General features: G+C 48.7%; 7 protein-coding genes across 7 annotated transcripts; 5 read left to right on the forward strand and 2 right to left on the reverse strand.

Annotated features, from left to right (window-relative positions):
- Positions 1-654: 654 nt before the first annotated feature.
- UA08_00539 (hypothetical protein) lies at positions 655-1,014 on the forward strand (the record flags this gene model as incomplete). Its single annotated transcript, XM_020260356.1, has 2 exons — positions 655-744; positions 841-1,014. 2 exons carry the CDS (start codon positions 655-657, stop codon positions 1,012-1,014), a joined length of 264 nt encoding a protein of 87 aa, XP_020124295.1.
- A 477-nt stretch (positions 1,015-1,491) lies between these two features.
- On the reverse strand, positions 1,492-7,832 carry UA08_00540 (hypothetical protein; the record flags this gene model as incomplete). The annotated part of the gene is made up of 8 exons (XM_020260358.1): positions 1,492-1,744; positions 1,806-4,692; positions 4,771-5,018; positions 5,430-5,446; positions 5,512-5,983; positions 6,040-7,442; positions 7,504-7,630; positions 7,696-7,832. The coding sequence occupies 8 exons, from the start codon at positions 7,830-7,832 to the stop codon at positions 1,492-1,494; spliced, it is 5,544 nt and encodes a 1,847-aa protein (XP_020123973.1).
- A 562-nt stretch (positions 7,833-8,394) lies between these two features.
- Positions 8,395-9,369, forward strand: UA08_00541 (hypothetical protein; the record flags this gene model as incomplete). The annotated part of the gene is made up of 3 exons (XM_020260359.1): positions 8,395-8,414; positions 8,467-9,048; positions 9,108-9,369. The coding sequence occupies 3 exons, from the start codon at positions 8,395-8,397 to the stop codon at positions 9,367-9,369; spliced, it is 864 nt and encodes a 287-aa protein (XP_020124409.1).
- Positions 9,370-11,470: 2,101 nt separating this feature from the next.
- On the forward strand, positions 11,471-12,592 carry UA08_00542 (hypothetical protein; the record flags this gene model as incomplete). Its single annotated transcript, XM_020260360.1, has 1 exon — positions 11,471-12,592. The coding sequence occupies one exon, from the start codon at positions 11,471-11,473 to the stop codon at positions 12,590-12,592; it is 1,122 nt and encodes a 373-aa protein (XP_020124410.1).
- Positions 12,593-13,886: 1,294 nt separating this feature from the next.
- UA08_00543 (hypothetical protein) lies at positions 13,887-14,825 on the forward strand (the record flags this gene model as incomplete). Its single annotated transcript, XM_020260361.1, has 1 exon — positions 13,887-14,825. The coding sequence occupies one exon, from the start codon at positions 13,887-13,889 to the stop codon at positions 14,823-14,825; it is 939 nt and encodes a 312-aa protein (XP_020124411.1).
- A 938-nt stretch (positions 14,826-15,763) lies between these two features.
- On the reverse strand, positions 15,764-17,688 carry UA08_00544 (hypothetical protein; the record flags this gene model as incomplete). The annotated part of the gene is made up of 3 exons (XM_020260362.1): positions 15,764-17,037; positions 17,102-17,492; positions 17,602-17,688. The coding sequence occupies 3 exons, from the start codon at positions 17,686-17,688 to the stop codon at positions 15,764-15,766; spliced, it is 1,752 nt and encodes a 583-aa protein (XP_020124406.1).
- A 1,372-nt stretch (positions 17,689-19,060) lies between these two features.
- Positions 19,061-21,496, forward strand: UA08_00545 (hypothetical protein; the record flags this gene model as incomplete). Its single annotated transcript, XM_020260363.1, has 7 exons — positions 19,061-19,084; positions 19,155-19,538; positions 19,605-20,207; positions 20,286-20,639; positions 20,715-20,885; positions 20,944-21,071; positions 21,139-21,496. 7 exons carry the CDS (start codon positions 19,061-19,063, stop codon positions 21,494-21,496), a joined length of 2,022 nt encoding a protein of 673 aa, XP_020124407.1.
- Between the last annotated feature and the right edge of the window lie 335 nt (positions 21,497-21,831).

The raw sequence follows: 21,831 nt of genomic DNA on the forward strand, positions 1-21,831 counted from the left end.
TGAGGAACTAACCTGATTATATTACCGGCTCACGGTCTTTTGTCTTGGCTCTTTCAACTGCCTTGCGTACCATCGATGTCCGTTGGCAACTCATTTGCATTCTCATGACTATTCCACGTGTACAGCTAGTGTGGTTTCACTTTTCGTTTTTGTGCTGTTGCATCTGTATTACTTTGATCTAGGATGTAGTTATGCATTGTTGATCTAGCAATTAGTTAATATAGTTTGATGAGTTATGTATGGTGCCTGGCAGAATACTAGGTGTATCCGCTAGGTAGCCCTTAGTTAGGGCTCACGACGCCCAAATCGGAAAGCGAACACAACCACGGAGAAGTAAACATGACGCAGTGCAATTATGGTCAATCTCCACCGCTGCTGATAGTACGGGGCTCGATGATTGCATAGCGGAGAGCCCCAATGCTGCCCGTTGGTGGAGCGGCTCCAGTACCTTGCAAACGAAGACGTATGTCCGACGTCATTGACAACGAGCAGGCATATATATAAGGCCTAACCGCCAACCTCACTCTCTGCATCTCACCTTCAATTCATTCCTCAACCAACCTCATACTTTACTTAGCTACAACTCACTCAAATCTTGCTCAATTCCTCGATTCATCCATACACACAAGCGTTCAACCAGTACATCTTCACAAAATGCCTCGCGGAGCCGAATTCGATAACGGAATCCCTCAATCCGACAACGCCATTGAGAACGGCCCTACAAAAGCACATGGCACAAACCCGGTATGTTTATATACATTCACTGTTTCTTGAGCGAGCTCGCTCGTTGTCTCTCTCCCTTTCATACCCGCATGTCTAATTCTTGTCTCTCATCTACAGGGCTCCGATATCAACCGCGCCTACAAAGCCGCAGATCTCCCAGAGACAACAGGCGGAAACAATCTAGCCAGTGGTGGAGGAAGTGCGGGACCAAGGGCAAGCGGTTCAGGGAAAGGGGGCCACGAACCCAAGACGTTGGGCGAGCGAAAGGGGCTGGGGAGTCAGGGTGTTTAAAAGATGATTGATCGATAACCTACCTTCTATTACGATTGTGTATGAATAATTTCGATCGAGTCGGTTCAGGTTGAGTCTGTCGGTGGCCGGCCATCTCTTTAGGCAGAGCATATAAATGGTTTGGGACAGTCATTTACTGGAACTTGCATTCGAGATATGACCATGTGGAGTATATTAAGCAAATGATATACCGATTAACACCCCCGAAGGCGGACTATCTTAACATGGATAAGAGTTGAATATAAGTATGTGCAACGTTCTTTGAGAGAAAAGAATAGAATAAAAGATCACGGACATCAAGCACAAGGAAAATCGAATCAAATATCGCTGTCAATACGATCAACCATACTCCTTGCTGTACGATGCCAATATGATTATGCCGGAAAAAAATGGAGGGGGGGTTATCAGAGCTGTTTTCTGATGGAATATACGGGTATGTTGGTAGGTATATATGTAAGGTGGGCGAAAAGATATTTATTATTCTTGACCCTTATCATCTGGTTTGACCTCTGAGTCGGTTTTCTGAGGTTTTTGGTCCTTCTCCGGGACAGGCGGTGATGACGAGGATGGTGATGGTGATGAAGACACTTCCGGTTGCACCGTGCTAGTGCCTTCTCTCCCAGAGAAGATAGCCTTCGCATTGATAACTTGAATAAGTGTATCACCTAAGTCGCCAGATCCGTCAATCTTGTCCATTTTAGATTTGAAATACTCGGCATCAGACAGCATTCTACTCAGTCATTCAATTAGTATTCATATGGAAATTAGATAAAACAAAGTTAGAAACATACCTCTGTCTTCCAGACTCCGTATTAACAGGCGTCTCCCGAAAAGCTGTCGTCCACTGCTCCCGGTAGCTCTTGAAGACCGGTTCCATGATCATCATGATAGTCGACTCAGGAAGATGTCGCACAAGAACACGGTGCAATGTCGCGGTTTCTTTCGTCAGGGTTTCCATATAACCGCTGACAGCCTTGGAATCCCTTTCTGCGTCCCAATTTATCTTCTTCATTCCTATCACACCAATGGCCGAGCGCCCACTCATAATATCCACCAATTTCTCGTGGATACCATTCTGATGCTCCTGGCACAGCCTTTTCACCTTGTCGAATTCCCCTATGAGTTGACTGGATGATGAATGCCTCCGAACAAGCTCTCGTATGTAAGGAATAAGGGCCACGATAAAACTGAGCGCTTGAGAAGAGAGGGCTAGATGTTTAGTGTTGATGTTCTTGAGCCCAGCGCTTCTAGTAGCACCTGCGCCTAAGATCAATTGCGAGGATCGCGAGTTGAATAGTTTCAAGCATTCAACCAGATTGGAGCCAATGTCTTGGGTCATACTGGGTATATTTGCCATCAGATACTCAAATTCTTCGATACTCTTCAAGATTGTTACCGCGGACTCCGGAAGCACATATCGCTGCTCGTCGAAATTAGCTGTCCGTGCTTTCTCTTTCCCTGAGCCGTTAATAACAGCCCCATTCTGTGTTTTGGGATTTGGCGCTGATGATTCTGCCGACTCTGTAGGTTCCCAGATCTTGGATACTTGCAACCATGAATCGACGTCAGCTGTGCTAGCACGGAGCACCTTATTGAGCACAGCATTCTCTGCATCGCCGAAATCTCTAGCATCCCACTTGTCTGCATCCATAACCTCCACAATATGTTGACGCTGGCCATCGCTAAACCTGACAATGAAATCGCGAATCTGGTTGTCGACAACTGTCTTCACCGACATCCCACTACGGCCCGAGATAGCCTCGCATTCATCAACGAAAAGTCGGTTGAGGCTGAAATATCTTAAAAAGTCCTCGATCGAAAGATACGACGTCTGTTCCGACCGCACTTTGAGCACCTTGACGATTTGCGACTGTACGATATCGACTGCTTGACCCAAAAGGCTTGACATGTCTAGAGCTTGTAGGATCTCCTCCTGCGCCGCTGCAACTTCGGCTGCGCTTCCTTGAGATCGAGAAATGTCGTTCACGTTTTGTGGGTCTGGACTGCGTGACGATGATCGACCCAAAGATGAACTAGACTGTGTTCCAAGACCGCTAGTGATGTCCAAAAGCACCTTTACCTGGACTCCAAGCCTCCTCAGAGATTCACTAACACCTGTGTATATTTGTCTAAGCATGTCATAAGCACTGTCTGCGTCAAGGGCTCGCAAGTTTCGAGCCAAAATCGAAGACTTCTCCTGCGAACTAAGCTGTCGTCCACCGTGCGTGGATGCAGACATCATTGATTCATTGTCGTCGTCAGACGAGCTAGGAAGATGTTTTCGTATAAGTGCTTTCATCTCTCGTAAAACAGCTGTTTTGAAAGATGTTGCCGCAGGCATTGTATGGTGTGACCTGCCTAGCCCTACAAGCTCAGCATGAAGTTTTGACCTAAGTTGCGCATCGAAAGACATATATGCTGGTGATATAGATGGTGCAGATCTATGTCCACCGCGATTTCTTTGGAACGATGCACCCCAACGATGCAGTGTTGCATCTGCAGGAACATTGTTCACATGTCGCCTTAGATCTGCTAGTAGATCGTCCAGGAATCTACTTTCGTACTTCATTCCAATACGTTGTCTCAACACTGCCAGCTCGTCATCGACACCTTGAAGTGCATGGAGACCCCTGAGATTGACGGGTGCCCTTTGCTCAGAATCATTCTGGTTGCGACGTCTAGATGCCTGTTCGCCAGCCAGCAGTCTTCCCACTTCATCCAAACCATCAATGGCTTCTTCAACATCCCCTTGTTCTATTATGTTCTCGCATTCTGTCACAGCTTCGACTACTTCGTGGAGCTGGCTCATAGCATCGGCCAGTTTCCGAATGTTCTGCCTTCGTTGACGCAATTTGACCACCTTCAATCCTCCCATTGCCATCTCCTTATCGATTTTATGGAGATCCTTTCGGAGAATCTGGATTCTTTTGACAGAATCTGCTGCTTCTGCATGAAGTTCACGCAACGACCCTAACGCGGTGAAGAATGATTTGGATGCAGTGGAGATCGACGATATTAGATGGATTTCAACTGTATCCATATACCATGAAAGTTTCTCTTGCAAAATCGCGTTTGTTGCTAGAGCTTTCCTTCCAGTAGTGGGCGGTTCAATCGTTGAACCATTCGTAGCCTTCTCAAGCCCGGGGGGTTTAGCCGGTTGTCGCACCACTTCTGACTTTTCGGAGACAACGTCAAAGGTACGCGGATTCTCAAGATGGAATTCCTCCTCAAAATAAACGTTGGGTATTGTAGACAAGGGTGTCACTGCTTGCGAGCCTTTGCCGTACGACGGACGTCTCCTACCTCGCATGTCGAACGGGGAGTGGGCACGTGAACCTACAGACACCCCAGACAAACGTCGTTCAAGAACAGGTGTCCGTCGGCCATCGAGTTCATCCGGTCTTGAGGAGAGCGCGGCGGGAGACAAAGTCTTGTTGCTCCTGACCAACTGAGAGTCGTTCTCATCGCTTCCTTCCCTCGCTCGTTGAAAAGCATCATACAAAGAACCGACTTGGTCAAGATAAGGCTGAAACGCCTTGGACTCAACGTTTGGTACATTTGTGAGCGTGACTGGTGGGATGTCTCGTGCGGTGGGGGGCTTATAGCCCGTTGCAGGTATTGAGGTATGAGCGACGAGTCCGGTACGAACGATTGGAGGTTGCAAAAGAGTTGAGATAGCTATTGAAAAGGATAAGTAACTGGCGCTAAGGAATAATGGTGAAGAGATGAAATCGTATTGGTAGCACATAAACTCACCATTTTGACCTAGCTCTGCGATCGAAGAGCGATGGGAAGCGTCCAAGATTCCACCAATGCTGGCAAGAGAACTCGCGGTAGACGACCGCCGCTGCGGTAATCGCTGTAATGGCGCGATACGAGGGGACTCATATTGGGTTTGAGGATATTGCTGCAGCGAAGGTGAAGACCCAATAGAAGCCAGGCTGTCAATCGACGACTTCCGCGGGCTCGAAGAGGTCATCTCGTTCGAGGGGGAAGGCCGTAGCCTAGATGCAGGTCATCGACCGATCAGTCGCTCTAAAGACTTTCCGCGCAGCGCATCGACGACATCAAAGGCTTTCGTTTGGTGCTGGCGAAGTCAATGACTTGGCCATAGGTGTAAATCGAGTGTTGGCGAGGCCAAGCTATGGGCGACGTTGACGGTAGGCCCGATATCAAATCACATTATTCCTGATTAGGGAAAGCGGCGTCTTCCGTTGTTGTCGACCTTAGTTTGCGCAGAAGTTATAACAAATGCAATCGAAACAAGATGCACTGTTTACTCGAATGTTTGGAAGTTTAAGCTGCCACAATGGGTATTACTAGATACATGATTTCTCTACCAACATTAATGAAAACCGAAGAATAAATGATGAACCCGAACACCTCTTCACGACCATACGTATACACATACATACCATGCAAGACCAGATTCCTCAATAGCAACGTTAAAAGCATCATCAAAGCTACATTATGACCTCAGACACCGTTCCTATAGACCTGAGATCCACCAGAGCGGATTCGTATAGTGTCCCTTCGCTGCAGAACCAGTAACGCTCGGTTAAGAGCTTGTTCACTATAACCACGCCCGTCAACGAATTCACGGCGCAAAGTGGCCAAGCTCGTGGACCAGCCAATGGGCAGACGGCGTTTGACTTCATCTTCAACCTTGGATACCTCTTCCATGAGTTCTTTACTACCCTGGTTTTCTCCTTGAGTAACGGCATCCATCGTTGAAGCGAGGAACAATCGGATAGCCTCGTCAACATGAGCCGTCGTCGCGACAGGCGACAATGTGAGCTTGGCGAGAGACTCTGTAATTCTAATGATAGCTTCTAATTGACGAACCGTAATTGGAATGGATGACCGAGCATTCGCGTCAAGTTCGGCGCGATGAACCTGTTTGCGAATTGAAACGAAATGGGACGAAAGCTTGTCTGCTGCTTCCTCCGACAGCTGAGGAGCGCATCGTCTAAATGAAAATGTGGTTAGCTTTAGAATGATGTAGGAAAGTGTTAAGCGACTCACGTCTTGCAATAGCTAATGTATCTTTTCATCTTCTCCACCGGGATTTCTGCCTCAGTATGTTCTTCTGTACCCTTGCCTCCCATGTGAATACCCATCACATGGCGGGCAATTCGTTCGTCTCGGCCGCGGTCATGGTCGTCGCGGACGATAAAAATCATATCGAAACGTGATAAGATAGTAGTTTGGAAATCGATATTTTCTCCGGGAGTCTTCAGATCATCGTAACGTCCGAAGATCGGATTCGCGGCTGCTAGGACAGAGGTCCTAGAGTTGAGAATAGTTGTGATACCAGCTTTGGCAATGGAAATAGTTTGTTGCTCCATAGCTTCGTGAATGGCAACGCGGTCTTCGTCTCTCATCTTATCGAACTCATCAATACATACAACACCACCATCGGCTAAAACCATCGCACCACCTTCCAAGTAGAACTCGCGTGTAGTAGAGTCGCGTTGAACAGAGGCAGTAAGACCGGCAGCTGAAGAACCCTTTCCGGAAGTATAAATGGCAATAGGTGAGGCTTTTTCGACGAATTTGAGTAGCTGAGACTTTGCAGTACCGGGGTCACCAAGCAATAGTACGTTGATATCTCCACGAAGCTTAATTCCGTCTGGCAAAATTTTCTTTGAACCACCCATCAGTAGGCAAGCAATGGCCTTTTTAATGTCCATATTGCCGTAGATCGAGGGAGCAATACTTCGTGCAAATGCTTCATATAAATCGGGACGACGGCTCATTTCTAGGAATTCTTGCTCCTCTTCTTCGGTAAAGGTCGCAGCTCCCTTGGAAGTATGGTCGACATCGCTACTGATTCCCACAGCGCGTAAGTAAGGGTTTCGAATGGCCACTGCGGCAGCCTTCGCACCACCCTTGGATTGGTATATAGAAAAGATGCCCATGACCGTGCAGCGCGATCCGGGAACAACTCGGTTTGCCAAATACCGGTCCGCAGATATGAGCACGTGGCGGGGCAATTCACCAACAGGCACTTGGTCCGGAGCTTCTTGGAGCTTAAGGACTTGCTGATCGACAAAATGGCAATTCTCATGGACAATGACATATGGATCCAGGGGACAGGGTTCGCTTGGCTGTTCTTCCGGCTGGCGCTTACGACCACATCTCCTAGGCAGAGTCAGACCGGAAAATCCACTGTCCACCGTTATATTATCATTATGTTCACAGCTCCTGCACCGGATACTGATGACTGTGGCTTTTGAGGAAATGGTTGAAGCACCAATCACAATGCCAGGAATTCGAACCAGGTGAGAGATATTTGTGGCGTTTAGGTCACGAATAGAGATATGGGAGGCGCTTGAATGGAGGAGTAGTTGATGAGGTGGGAGTTTGACGTCCCTTTGGGATGGATAGACAATGTGCTGGGTGCATTGTTTCAGTGCTGCTTCGAACTATACAACAGCGTTCATTAAATCGTATTCTCTCTAGATTGCAATTGTGTGCCAAACCCACCAAAGGAATGATATCGGCTGGTTCAGTTGTGAGCTTATGAGCAAGTTCTTCGTTATATGAGATCAAGTGTGCAATATCGACGTCGCAATAGTACTGTTTGATGAGGACATTCTGTCGCAATTGATCTCTGTGATAAATCCCTGGTAAGCGTGCAAATTCGCTAGTATGCGTGCGATCATCTCTCGGTCTCACCTGTAAATGAACGAGTTGTCAAGCTGGAACGCGAGAACAAATTCTCGAAGGCGAGCTTGGATAGCTACGCGTGATTCATCAGCGCCATCCTGGCTGGGAGCAAGGACGCTCAGGGCATAAGGGGTGCGTGTATCCATATCTGCGTTGGGATTATAATATGTAAACTAGACAGACGGGATGCGGTTTCGACAAGAAGTCGAATTTTGTGTTACGTCGTCCCTTGCAAAGTAAAAGCGGGAAGACGCGAAACGCGACGCGTGTTTCAGCACGCGTTAAGTGGTTTTGTGTCACGTGACTGTTCTAGCCCGAAATTGTCCATCCATCAGTCAATTCAATCCATGATTGATTGACTATGCATGCTTAACAACGTATATTTTCCTAGGACGCTAGGTGTTCTTTAACTTAGGATACTTGAACAATATGAATGTGCTTGTCCCTAGACTTATGATCTGGTACCTACACATGAACTAAGATTGTCAACAATTATTTAGGAATACTTGACGGCCAATATAAATGCATCTGCAGCTGTTCTCGCATCCAATGATGGTAGAACACGCGTTTGTCCGTGCAACATCCATGATGGCTGTCAGAACCCAATCATCCTCTCCCATCAATGGACGATTTCGCGCGACTGTAAATGATCTCTTTCCCGAATGTGGTATTCAAGTGTGAAATTGTACTGTCTGAACTGTTGCTAAAATGGAGGGCCGTTTTGGCATGTGAGTAGCTACTTGTGTTGCTGTGTTCCCGTTGCCGCTGACTGTTTTACAGGTATATCTCTTCGCCAATATTCACGTTTCAAGTCGGCCAGGAGAGAAAAGAGGTCATAGTCCATTCCGGACCTTTGGCCGGTCTCTCTCCGGCCCTCGATACACTTATGAATGGCCAGATGCTTGAAGCAAAACTTCGACGAGTAGACTGGTCAGACGTGAAGATGGATACATTCGCTCAGTTATGTGAATTCGCATACTCACAGGACTATACACCACCGACATATCAGCAGAGTTCCCATTTCAGCACCACATCCCCAAGTAGCAAAAAGGGCAAAAAGAAGACGAAGAAATCTGACATACCCCGATACGGATTTACCGGTGACGAGCCTGTTCCTGAACCAGAAACAGAACGTGGACCACCATCCGAGCCGGGATTCGGAGTTGAGACTAATCATGCGTTTGAATTGCCTCTAAAGCAACGGACGATCTCCGAGAGAGATCTTCGAAACGTATTTCTGGACCTAGAATATCCGCCATTCAAGTCCACTTATCAATTTAAGCCAGAGGGCAACGAGAGTCCGACACAGGACTTTACTCACGTTCTTGTGGGACATGCTGAACTCTATGTGTTAGCTGATAAGTATGGAATCGAGTCACTTCGCCAGTTGATTCTCCATAAGCTCCATCAATCTTGAAAAGTTTCACGGTCTACGAGACAAATGTTGTTTGCATTACCGAATTCCTCAGGTTCGTGTATCAGAACACCCCTCCACTCAAGGGCGAAATAGACCCATTGAGAAACCTCGCGTCTCGTTACGTGGCCTCCATTCTAGGTCAGATTGGCGACATTGAGACTTTCAAGCAATTACTGGCGGAAGGAGGGGACTTTGTGATTGACTTTTGGAATCTCATCTGGGCAGTGGACATACCATCTAGATCAGTACTTTGGGGATCTGGATAAACGATATATATCCTAGTGTTATCCAAGCATTGGGTATATTCTTTTATTGTATACACCGCGTACGAAATATTCACTAGGATTTATTTTTCCAAGCCTGCAATACGGGTCAAACAAGGATATATACAGTAGTACATGAAGCTCGATATTTCATGTTACTAGCACTTACTAGGAAGATGACGAATTCTAGAGAAAGGTTGGTAATTGTGAATGTTACCTAGATAGTTGACGTAATTTTGTATGGAGCACCTCGTCGAGTAAAATAAATATGTTTTAAGGCCCGGCCCGCAGTGGGGCGATAGGGCAATCGATGTCAATAGAATTTGCCTTGAGTTAAACCCAGCACTCTTCTTCCATAACAACTGTAACATGAGGTAGCTGATCTCGGTATGGACGCTCTTCCCCTCTCAGAAATGGGATCCGGTATGTAAAAGCTTAGGAGAGCCTTCTTAGACATCTCGCCGACAATGACTTTCCCTTTTTCGAATGAAAGGCAATCCAAAAGAGTTCCAAGAACCACGGCATGCTGGACAAGGCTCATTTGTCCCTTCAACCTTTCCATGAATATTACGTCGCATTTGATCAAACAGCTCCTTCAAAAATGCCCTCTCAGCATCTTCAGATTCATCAGGCACCCAATAATTCCCCAACCGTGTACTCGCCAGCATATGTGTGAATCCTGCCAAAGCAAACTCCAAATGGGAGTGGAGTAAATAGGGTTTCCAGTCAATCAAGCCAGTGATGTTGCAGTCCTCATCTATTAAGACGTTCACTTCGTTCAGGTCATGGTGGGAAACCCAAAGTGGGAGACATTTTATTTGTTCTAGGTTTTCAAGGAATGTTTGGAGCTGGCGCCGGTATGGATGAATCCAGGTGACGCTATCAGGTCTTCAAGATGGAATCGAACACGGCCATCGACAGTCTTGTGACTCCTGTCGGCAAGAAACCCTTTCGACAAAATACGACCAAGTGATCTATCGATAGAGATGCGGGTCTGGGCGCCCTTGCCAGCAATTCCCTGAAACCACATGTTTCCAGGTAGGAGGTTGAAAGAAAAAGCCCAAACACCTTGGGGAGAGGAGCTCCTCATCTTCTAATGCTGTGATGTCTGGCACAACTGAACCTAAGGCTTTCTTTGCAATCTTGAAAGCATCTAGATCGAGTGGCTCAGTACGGAACTGTTGTACTATATCACTTTTATCCCTCACGGTCAAAAAGAGTCTCCGACTAAACATCCCCTGCATCGGAGGCCTGTCGACGCGGTCCACAACGCGACCCAAATGCTCAAGCACCAGCTTCTTTCACCCATTTGACTTGCTTTGTTGGGGTGTCAAGGAGTTTGGGAAGGTCTTTGTCAGATGTTATCTCCGGCAATTTGGACGATAGGAAAGGGCAAACAGGGAGGGAATTAAGTTGTCGATGGATCAAATGTTAGATTTGGGTGCGGCCCGCCAGAGCAAGTATACATACATATAGGGTGGCGAGCACACTGTGTTTCATAGAATTGTAGGTTTGTCCAATGAGAGAAAGTTTCGTACGCATGGACTGAGGATGGGAAGTCGCTGTCACGAAGGGGGTTTCTAAGAATGGTGAGTGAGCGGTAAGAGCATTATTTACGTGTCTTTGTTCTGGTAGTTTGACACGAGATTATAAGATCCGGTGATCCTGTCTTTTTCTTTGAAAAGCACATCCTATACAGGCTCATTTTAAGCGTCTGGAAGACTAGGGAGATCAAATTATTATGGACAAGAGAGTTCAAACAATCGATTGTTCGAGTTCACGGCACGGATGGCTCGACGGTTGATGGGAGCGTTGTGGTCGAGGTAGATAGCATTCACAGCAGTGTTGGACACTCAATGTTGCATCATATTAGCAACGAGTACCGGTTGAATAGCTTGATCAAGCACGAGAAATCTAGTATACTTTTTTTTTCCGCGTGTTGATACTATATTCGACATTGACTGCTGATATTGGTTACTTAACTGTGTTGTTTGTTAGTTACATAATTCATACAGGGTGGGTCTCTGATGTCGGCGGGGTCACTCTCTCAACCTCCGCAGATTCTCACGAGAATCAATAATTAATAGGAAATACAATCAATAAAATGACTCCCCTCATACGGATTATCGGCTCGCTCAATGCCGACATGGTGTCGGTCACGCGCCGGTTCCCTGAGCCCGGCGAGACCATCACAGCGACCTCGTTCACGACGAGCGCCGGCGGGAAAGGCGCCAACCAGGCCGTGGCATGCGGTCGCTTGTCACGCTGGAAATCCTCAGCAACACATTCCGCGAGCTCGAACGAGCCAATCCGCGTCGAGATGGTGGGCGCCGTCGGTGGCCGCGACGCTCATTTCCAATCGCTGCTTCGTCCCACGCTCGAGCAGTCTGGCCTAGATACGGCGCGCATTAGGACCGTGGACGAGGACTATACGGGCGTGGCGGTGATCATTGTCGACTCGTCGGCCGGTGGCGAGAATCGCATTCTTTTCTCGCCCGGCGCCAACTACTCGGGCATGCAGGCGATCCCCGACGTTCTCAGCACGGGTCTGGCGCCACCGATCCCGGACGTCATTGTAATGCAGGGAGAGATTCCGATTGAAACAGTCATTGGCATTCTACGGGAAATAGCAAAGTACAAAGACGCGAGTGGCAAGAAGGGGATCGAGGCTGGGCCGGAAGTCATGTTCAACCCTGCGCCAGCGCCGCCGGGTGGCTTGCCGGAGGACGTGTATGCGGCAGTGGACCATTTGATCATGAACGAGACGGAGGCTGAACTGATGGCGCCCAAGACCGAGGAACTGCTACGGGTTGTGCCCGCAGTCAAGGGCGCGGGGCTGCGAGAACAGGTGGCGCAATATTTCCACAAGCTGGGGGTGACATACGTGGTCATCACGCTGGGAGCGAAGGGGGTTTGGTACAGCGCCTGCGATGCCGGCACGGCGATTGCGGCCGACGGTGAATCGCGCTTTACGAACGAGATCCCCGCGGCGAAGGTGTCGCAGGTTCTCGACACTACCGCAGCGGGGGACACCTTCATTGGCGGCTACGCAACGCATATAGCACGCTGGCGAGAGCGACAACGGCAGTCCGGCCATGAGGCCTCGAAGCGCGAGCGGTATCAAGTTGTCATGGACGAGGCGATGAAACGAGCCGGACGGGCTTCTGCGCGGTGTGTGGAAAGACAGGGCGCCATGGACAGCATCCCGTGGGAGGATGAGATCTAGCTACGACGTAGTTACATATTATTTATAGATGGTATGGTGGTTGTTGGCCAGCTGGACTGATTGGATATGCGTGCTCGATATCGACCTGATCGTTTCGCGCGTTGTGCATTAATTCCAAACATGCAGGATCCTCAGCTCACAACCAGTTCACGAGAAACGAGTGGCTGCTGAACATGCACGCCATCACTCGCGGAGCAAGGGCGATGTATTTTATATTCTATTACGTGCTAGCGCGATGTATCTCCAGGTTCCCTGCCCGCGGAACCGCTGCGGGAGGTACTTGGGGATACCTGCACAGGATGGACGCCTTACGCGTCAGGCGCGTCGAGGCACGTTACGTATTAGGAACGTATTATACTAGAGACTATATAGTAACTATAGAACTCAACGTATGCTGTGCGAGTGAAGAATTGAAGTTTAAAATTAAATAAATCATAACTGACTATGGAATACATCGTATATCACAACAATAAAGAATTCTTCATCGATCTATAACAAATTATTTGCACGGAATGCCCCGAGATCCCTTTGTCTTTCTTCAGTATTGTATGCATTGTCTGTAATGTACTTGTTCCGGCCTGAGGCTACCGCCAATCGCGCCTTGCGTCCCGTGCCTCAACGCCGCCAAACAACGCGAGAAATCTCCTGTGCATTAGCATTGCATTGCAGCGCATCAACCCCCCCGTGCTATGAGTATGCAGTAATACCTTGCGATTACTGTACAGCGATACATACCGTTCCTTGGCGGCGTTCCTCCTTCACAAGTTCATATACGCGGTTTCCCCCCCCTACCTTCGCCCAGCCAGTTCTGTCCCTCTCCGCCAGTCCTCAACTTCACCTCCATATCACCGGGCACTCTGCAAACAAAGGATCGCTTGTCCTCCACACTCTTTTGACATCCCTAGGCTGCTTCTGTCTTGCCGACTCTCTTCTCACCGGTACGAGTGTGTACAAAGGGAAACGCCCGCCCTGAAGACCGACTGAAGACCGCCGCCCAAAGAGAGACCATCAGAGTAGAGCTCTGTTCGCGACCCTATTGGATTGCAGCTTTCTCTCTCGATTCTACTATTCCTCGTTTCTGAAATTGTGCTGGGAATTCCCGTCGACTTCTCGTCACCGTAGCTTTCTGGGCTCGCACCATTTAACCAAGCCCAGTGCCCAGTCTTGACTCTCTCTCTCTCTCTCTCTCTCTCTCTCTCTCCATCTCTTCTTCGATCGTATTCTCGATAAACCCAGCAGATCGCTCTTAGAAAATCCCTAGTTTTCAGCCTATTCACTGATATCATTCTTCAAAATGTCTGCTGCCTTCGCCATGGCTCCCCAGCTCCATCGTCAGGCCCTGGCTCCCGTTTCTGTACGCAGAATTCGTGTTCGTGCTCTGCAGCAGACCAAGCTGGGTGTTCTGAACAAGTTGAATGCAACCGTGCCTTCTACCCCGCTGAAGCGCTCCGTATCTTATGACTCTGATGGCGAAAACGTTGCCCCCATCAAACTCGATGCCTCCAAGCGCAAGCGTGATATAGAAGACGATGGGCAGGTCTCCGAGTCCCCCAAGGCTCTGAAGACCAGTCGTATCTCGCTGGTTACTGTCGAAAAGACAACTCCCTTGACCCCTCGCAAAGTCAATGCCGTCATGGCCAAGCCAGCCGGTCGTTCACCCCCGGCCAAAACAAAACTAACCAAGGCCTTTGGTCGTCGCTCTCAGCGTGATTCTCTCGCAAGCAACACCAATGTTGCCTGCGTGAAGAGCAAGCCGGCAACGCTCTCTTCGCGTAAAGTGGCTCAGCCTGCGAGCTGGTTTTTCAACATCCATGCCGACACTCCAGACGAGGAGGCTACCAACACCATGCAGCACTTTGCCGGCAGACTAGACATCAGCGATGACGAATGCAAGGCAAAGTACGACGATCGTGGAAAGGAGAATATCCCTCCACATGAGCTTGGCATAACCATGCCAACAGCCGCTCAGCCAACGCCTGTCCATTCTCGGAGGAACATGATGGCCCAGCTTCGGTCTCCCCTTGGCGAGCTCAGGGCTTCCGATTACTATGACGCTGGTCTGAATGCTCTTTCCTATGCTGTCATTCACGACAATGAGAACCTGAAGACGTCGACTGAAATGATGAACGCTTCTGTCGTGCCCGAATCTACTGCTCTTCCCAAAACTATCTCATTGACTACATGCGTCTCGGAAGAAAGTACCAAGACAGTCGACGGAACGACCGCCGCCTAGATTTTCCCTACTGATCTTTCTTATGGCTTTCATTGGAGTTTATTTTTTCTGGTCTATCTTGTCGTCTTCTTTTAGCAATGGCGCTACGGACGGCGGTGTATTCTGATGGTTTCAATACCCTGCGCGAACACATTTTTCCTCGATTTTTTTACTCTGACGCCCCCACTGTCGAACTATCTCTGTCTTTCTATCGTCTCGTTATAGTGACTCAGTTGGGCGACGGCCGGTCTCGAGGTTACCTTTCCTCAGCCACGGTATCCCAACTCTCACATCCAACAACGTATCCATCGGCAACATCCGCTTACTTGCGTTTTGACTGTCTCTCCATTCTATCCTGGAGCAGAGTGTCCGCAACTTGCGTTTGGCGATCCCGATGATGATATCTCTACCTCAGAAGATCTCTGTCATACCGTCTAGCATCAGTCTTGTTTACTCGAGGTGAAGTATGCTAGCGGTTCTATAGTTTCTTCCTGCCCTTCTTTGTCTGCATGGATATGGTTCACAGTACATTCTCGAAATGGGTGTCTTCTCTAAACTTTCCTTGGGTCGGTTAGAGTGCGTTATTTGCAAGCGTCCGTCATTCCATTATGTATGCACTTGCTTTTTTTTGGGGCGATTCGCTTGGTTGCTGTCGGGTTTTCTCATCTCTCTCTCTCTCTATTTCTTCAATTTGGTTGATTTTTTGCGTCTCATTTCTGGAATGCGTTTATGTTTACACGGAAAAGAATTGATAATGAGGCACGGTGCGGTACGGTACGATATGAATTTGGGAAACACGACGTGGTATGAAATTGTGATGTACGACCTCTTGTGCTTATCTTTTTGCATGCAATGTATCTAGTTAGTATGTCTTTATCTCGACAATAAAGGCCATTAATTATTTTATCTGACTTGACGGGTGCTTTCGTATTGTGCTAATTTATTTGTACTAAAGGTTTTTATACACCATCATGACCTTCATTGCCAACATTGTCATCATCAAGCTCATTCTCGTCTTCTTCATTAGCCTCCTCTTCATCCTCAATCACCCGTCTAGTAGCCTCTCTCTCCTCCTCCTCTTCCACTTCCGGTTGCTGCTGTCGCTGCTGCTGGCTACTACTACTACTACTAGTAGCTGCCTTTGCGCTCACGGCCCATCTCCAATTCGCAGCTCCCTTGATCGTAGCCCGGACCTCAGTCGCAAGCATACTCTCCCTCGGCGTCGCCGTCTCAGCATCCACATGAAACGCCTCCAAGCTCTTCTCATCAGACGCATGATCCGGAAACCCCAAGATACACTCATACTCTGCATCGGCGGGTTCGCGGTGCTGCTGAGTCAATGCATGGATTTTCTGGCGCATGATGGTTTTCACTTTGGCTAGTGTGCCGTTTCCGTACCATCCGTCGCAGATGGGATCGCATTCTTTGCGGAGGAAGTCCTTGTTTGGTTGAGCGGGGAACAGGAGGTTTTTCACAATGGGGTCGACAATGTCGCAGACCATCCAGATCTTGCCGTCGACTGCGAGCGGTGCTTTGCCTGTCCATATATGGCCGGTACGTCCTCCTTCGCGAGTGACGGTGGGGATTGAAGAGATGTCACGACCGCTAAATTCACGCCCGCTGCTGGTGGCGACGTTGAGATTACTGATGTTGCTATTATTTATTCGCTGTCTTGCACTCCCGCCTCCATCGCGAGCAACATCCGGTTCGCGCGGAAGAATGCGAAAGACAAATGTCTGGTATTTGCGGAATTCCACGTCTTTACGAGGATCGTGTCCGAATTTGAAAATTGCGTCTCGCCATGGTCCAGACCGGAATATGTATCCGACATAGCCGATGGCATGTTTAAGAATGTAGCGATCGCTGCTTCGCACTTCGCTCATGAGCGCGCGACGAGTCCATGCTATTCGTTCGGAGAAGAGTCTCTGGAGGGTGGCGATTATCTTCTGGAGGTCAGGGTCTAGGGTGGATATAGGCGGGCATTCGTCGCGTGGTTTAGAAGGCACTTCGGCCACATCGTAGGTTACCAGATGTGTAAGCACCTTAGTTGCTGTTTGGGTATTGAAAGCTGTGATATTTCCCGATGTGTCTTGAGACAGTTTGACTGTCGGGTTCTGGCGGTAGGTATATTGAAATGGTATATATGTTTTGCTGAAGGCTGGTGGAGGGACCAGATCGACATTTTTGGTCTCTCCTTTGCTCATGGATATGTCGAATTGTCGCATCTTTTCAACTATATTTCAGTCAGCTCAGCAAGTTCCGTGCTTCTGAGGAAAGGTACACGGCAGAAAACGTACATTCAAAGGGCAATATCTTCTCTCGGAAATTCCGTGTGAACGGACTCGCCATTGTCGAATACACGTAATCAGGGATGCTTCTGAAATTATGAGTTCTCTCAACTGTCCCCATAACCTCAACCGAATACTGATGGACATTATCCATCAAACTCCGTTGCCTAAACGCACAGCTCTGGCGTTCTCTTTCGATGTCTTGCTGCGTGGAATCCGAGCTCATAGTAAAAGGCTCATCACTTCCGCGTTTCCGCTTTCGTCCTGTCCATTTTGGAACAGTGACCTTCAGCAGGATGTTGTTGGTTTGTCTGTTCATTGACTCAACTGTGCCTGCCAGCGGATCCTCTGGGCGGAGGGATAGTTGAGCCTTGTAGTCCGGCTTGGAAGGATCCAGTATCTATACCGTACGTCAGTGCTGGCGCAATGATGCATGGCGAAAAAGGACTTGCCTTGGAAATGCCGGCGTCCCCTTGTAGAGTTTTGATTGCTCTGTCGACATTTTTCACGATGCCTGGGTGTTCGACGGCCACAATGCGACGCGACGGTATGCGGTACCAGGGGGCGAATTGAGGCTCGTCTCGATCCTCGTCCATTTTGTTATTATCACTGGACTGAAATGGATCAAAAAAACAAAAATGGCAGGCAATGCTAGCCTTCGGAGTTGGTGTAGAGTGATAGTATGTGTCAAGGATGGCAACTGCGTAAGTACTCAGACATCCCGGTGCACGGGAAAATATATTTATGCGCCGCAGGGCTGATGATGTTCCGGTAAAATAGAGATAGCAGTCATCATTATCTGGCACCAGGCTTTATGCCCCGCGTGAATGAGTACTATAAACGCGAAATCGCCGGTTGCCTCGCTCGTTGAAAGGGCAGAGCGACCAGCATGAGGCACGATCGTGATAAAACTGAAGACATGCTCACGTGACCCACCCGGCTTGCTTCCCACAAACTACCGTAATCTTATCTACATGGCGCGTTATTTAGAGATAGTTAACTAGAAGCAAGAGGGATGGATGAACAACGAAGATTTTGAAAATTTAATGTTGAATGCGAAGATGACACCTGCAAGCAGACATCGCTTCCCTGTGTTATGTACAGGAAGCAGCCTGCCAACTCGGCGGCCATACTCCGTAAACGACTGAACAGTAGTTAGTTATTAACTGAGATATAAATAGCAGGAGAAAAGGAGAGTCCCGACTAGCCGGCCCCCTATTGCATTTGCGACAGGAGAAGACGCAGTCAATAGACTGACCTGGATGGCACAAGTGGTTGGAAACCTCCGAGCCAGGCATTCAAAACCCTGTTCGCAGCCACAGACAGCATCAATAAATAGTAGCCATAGAAAGAAACATTGAAGAGTAGCGCCGACAAGACCAGAAAACAAGAGGAGAGCAGCGGCAGAGGTGGTGGAAGCTGTCCTGTCGCCGGGGCCATCCCCCGCTCAGCTAAGCGACACAGGGACGGACAACCAAGTTGGACCAACCTCCACCGCCCAGACTCCAACAGACAGACAGACAGACAGACCAGCTGCCTCGCTCTGCTTCCTCCTGCACTCACGCTCCAGGTACGTTCTGCCGCTGCTGCTGATACACCACACTCTCCTTTTGAATCTCCCTCGTCGCCAGAAGCTGCGGCAATCCGCCCTGGCCCAAGAGTGAGGCTGTTGTTTAGCGTGTCGCAACAACGTACGTCGCCTGCTTCAACCACCACCACCACCACCCTGAAGAATATTTCCTCTGCACAAACAATCGCTATTCTATGCCTGCAGCCTCTTAATTGCCACCACGCGTCGTTGCCGGCCCGGGAACTCATACCTAGCATATCCACAGAACCAGAACCAAGCGTGTTTGTTGTGCCGGCCTTCCCCTCCCCCGTGCCCCGGATTGCAACTCGGAGAGCTGTTGCGGCACATACTATACCATACGCCAGTGCTCATAAAGGCAATCGAATTCATCGGGCAAGATGAAAGGTTTCAGACAGAGAGTGGTGAGTGCTCCAAGTCGGATAGCAGGGACAACGCCTCCGGAACGGGCTGTTTCGAGGAAAACATTAACAGTTGCAGCACGAACAGCTTTCGCGGGCAAAAGACTCAAATAAGTCGTCGAAGAAGCGAGATACCTCCAACACTCCGTCGAATGCCTCGCTGAGCCCTGCCCAACAAACCCAATCGACCAGTCCTAACCACGTAACCCCTACATCTTCAACAACCTCGGTGAACGAGACGAGAAGCACAAAGTCTGACAATGTGTCCCCCGCTGCTGGCAATTCGCCTGTAGCTCAACAGAATGCCCAGGGGACCGCTGTTCCAGCTGGCACCGGCCAGCATTATGTGCCTTCCGCGCCAGGAGTAGGAGGCCAGGTAGGAAACGTTCCGGGCACGCCCACAAGGCAAGGACAACAGCCTATCACCCCGAGTGTTGTCATCAGTCCCAGTGCTCCGGTGAGCAATCCCATGAATGTAATCTAACCCCGACAATCGAGGGCTAACTTTATGCCCTGCGTATAGCATGCCCCCGTTCCTCCTGGAGCGGCCGAAACCATGCCTGGTGATCTGGCGCCGCCAAAGAAGTCTCATGTCTACGACAGACTCCATTCGACGCCAAAAGATATGTCGGATGGAATTAGAACACCAAAGCGGCAGCATTCATCTAGGTTTGACATCTCCGACCAACGCCAGCGCGAATTGGAGAAGTTGCCCGGCTTTCATGAAGTTCCGCCAAACCGTCGACAGGACCTTTTCATGCAGAAGATCGACCAATGCAACATTATATTCGACTTCAACGATCCTACGGCCGATATGAAATCGAAAGAGATCAAGAGGCTGGCACTCCATGAACTCCTCGATTACGTTGCAAACAACCGTTCCGTTATTACCGAGCCAATGTACCCTCGTGTTGTCGATATGTTCGCCAAAAACCTTTTCCGCCCTATTCCACCCCCAGTCACGCCCCAGGGCGAGGCCTATGACCCCGAGGAAGACGAGCCGGTATTGGAAGTCGCTTGGCCCCATATTCAAGTTGTCTACGAGTTTTTCTTGCGCTTCATCGAAAGCCAGGATTTCAATACGAACATCGCGAAACAGTATATCGACCATCAGTTTGTTCTTCAGGTAAGAAGAGCTTTTTGAAGATTCTTATCCAAAAAAAAAAAAAAGGTTAAGAATCTATGCTGACGCCTTGTGATACAGTTACTCGAGCTATTCGATTCCGAGGACCCTCGCGAGCGCGATTTTTTGAAGACGACGCTGCACCGGATCTACGGCAAGTTCCTTAATTTGCGCTCATTCATTCGGCGCTCGATAAACAATGTTTTCTTTCAGTTTACATACGAAACTGAACGTTTCAACGGAATCGCGGAGCTGCTGGAAATCCTGGGATCGATTATCAATGGCTTTGCACTCCCACTTAAAGAGGAGCATAAGCTTTTCTTGACACGAGTTTTGATTCCAATGCACAAACCTCGAGGCTTGAGCATGTACCATCCGCAACTTGCCTATTGTATTGTTCAGTTCCTTGAAAAGGATTCTGCACTCACAGAAGATGTTAGTCTTTCTCGTCATCCACTTCGTACTGTGATGTTATGCTAACTCTTTCTTTTTTTTTTTTTCTTCGCATAGGTTGTTATGGGCTTACTCCGTTACTGGCCTAAAGTGAATAGCACAAAAGAAGTGATGTTTTTAAACGAGGTAGAAGACATCTTTGAGGTTATGGACCCTACGGAATTTGCAAAGGTCCAAGGACCACTTTTCACCCAACTGGCCAAGTCGGTTGCCAGTCCTCACTTTCAGGTGCGAGCGACCTGTTCCCTTCTCAGTTCTATGTGTCTCGATGCTAATTGCCTTCTAGGTTGCCGAGCGAGCCTTATATTTCTGGAATAATGAATATTTTTGCAACTTGGTTAGTGACAATGTGGAGACTATATTGCCCATTATGTTCGCTCCGTTATATGAAAATTCCAAAGGTCATTGGAATAGGTATGTCCTTGACCTTCCTCCTGATCGCCCTCAATCCATGATAATCTATCTGACTGACCTCATTCAGGACAATCCATAGTATGGTGTACAACGCCATGAAGCTATTTATGGAAATCAACCCACAACTTTTCGATGAGTGTTCACAGGAATATAATGAACACCAAAACGGAGCTGAAGAGCGCGAAAAGGCTCGACGTCGGAGGTGGGAGCTGCTTGCTGAACGAGCGGACCAGCGAAAGAAGGGCCTCTTATCCGACCAGCCTTCATTGGCCTCAGCTTCTGCTGCGAAGTCGGACGATATTGATCCGGTGACTCAAGACAGCCAGAAGCGACTAAACGCCCTCAAACTTGACGAATCCGCAACCATTAAGGAGAGGAGCTCGAACTCGGTTAGTGAACCCCCGAATATTTTTGCTACCGTATGATGCACATTGCGTTACACATTGCACTTAATTCATCCTCCTGATATGTTTGACATCCTCCATTTGCTAAGATATTGCCGTTTGTGTTTTTGTAGCAATCCTGATTCTAACCGTGAACGTCCATGTGTTCCAGAGACATGCTCGCCGACGACGCAGTGGAAGCGGCAGTAGTGTGAGGATGCGACGCAGTTCTCTTGGCAGTTCCTCTAGTTCTCCAGCAACGGTTGTACTGTCTCGGAGCAACTCAACTCGACAATAATGTGTCTACGCATTGAGCATTTCTCTTATTTCCGTGCCATAGCATGTGCCCCATCTTCGTGTCCTGCAAATATCATAGC

Source organism: Talaromyces atroroseus, assembly GCF_001907595.1.
Source record: "Talaromyces atroroseus strain IBT 11181 chromosome Unknown scaffold_0, whole genome shotgun sequence".
Lineage (NCBI taxonomy): Eukaryota > Fungi > Ascomycota > Eurotiomycetes > Eurotiales > Trichocomaceae > Talaromyces > Talaromyces atroroseus.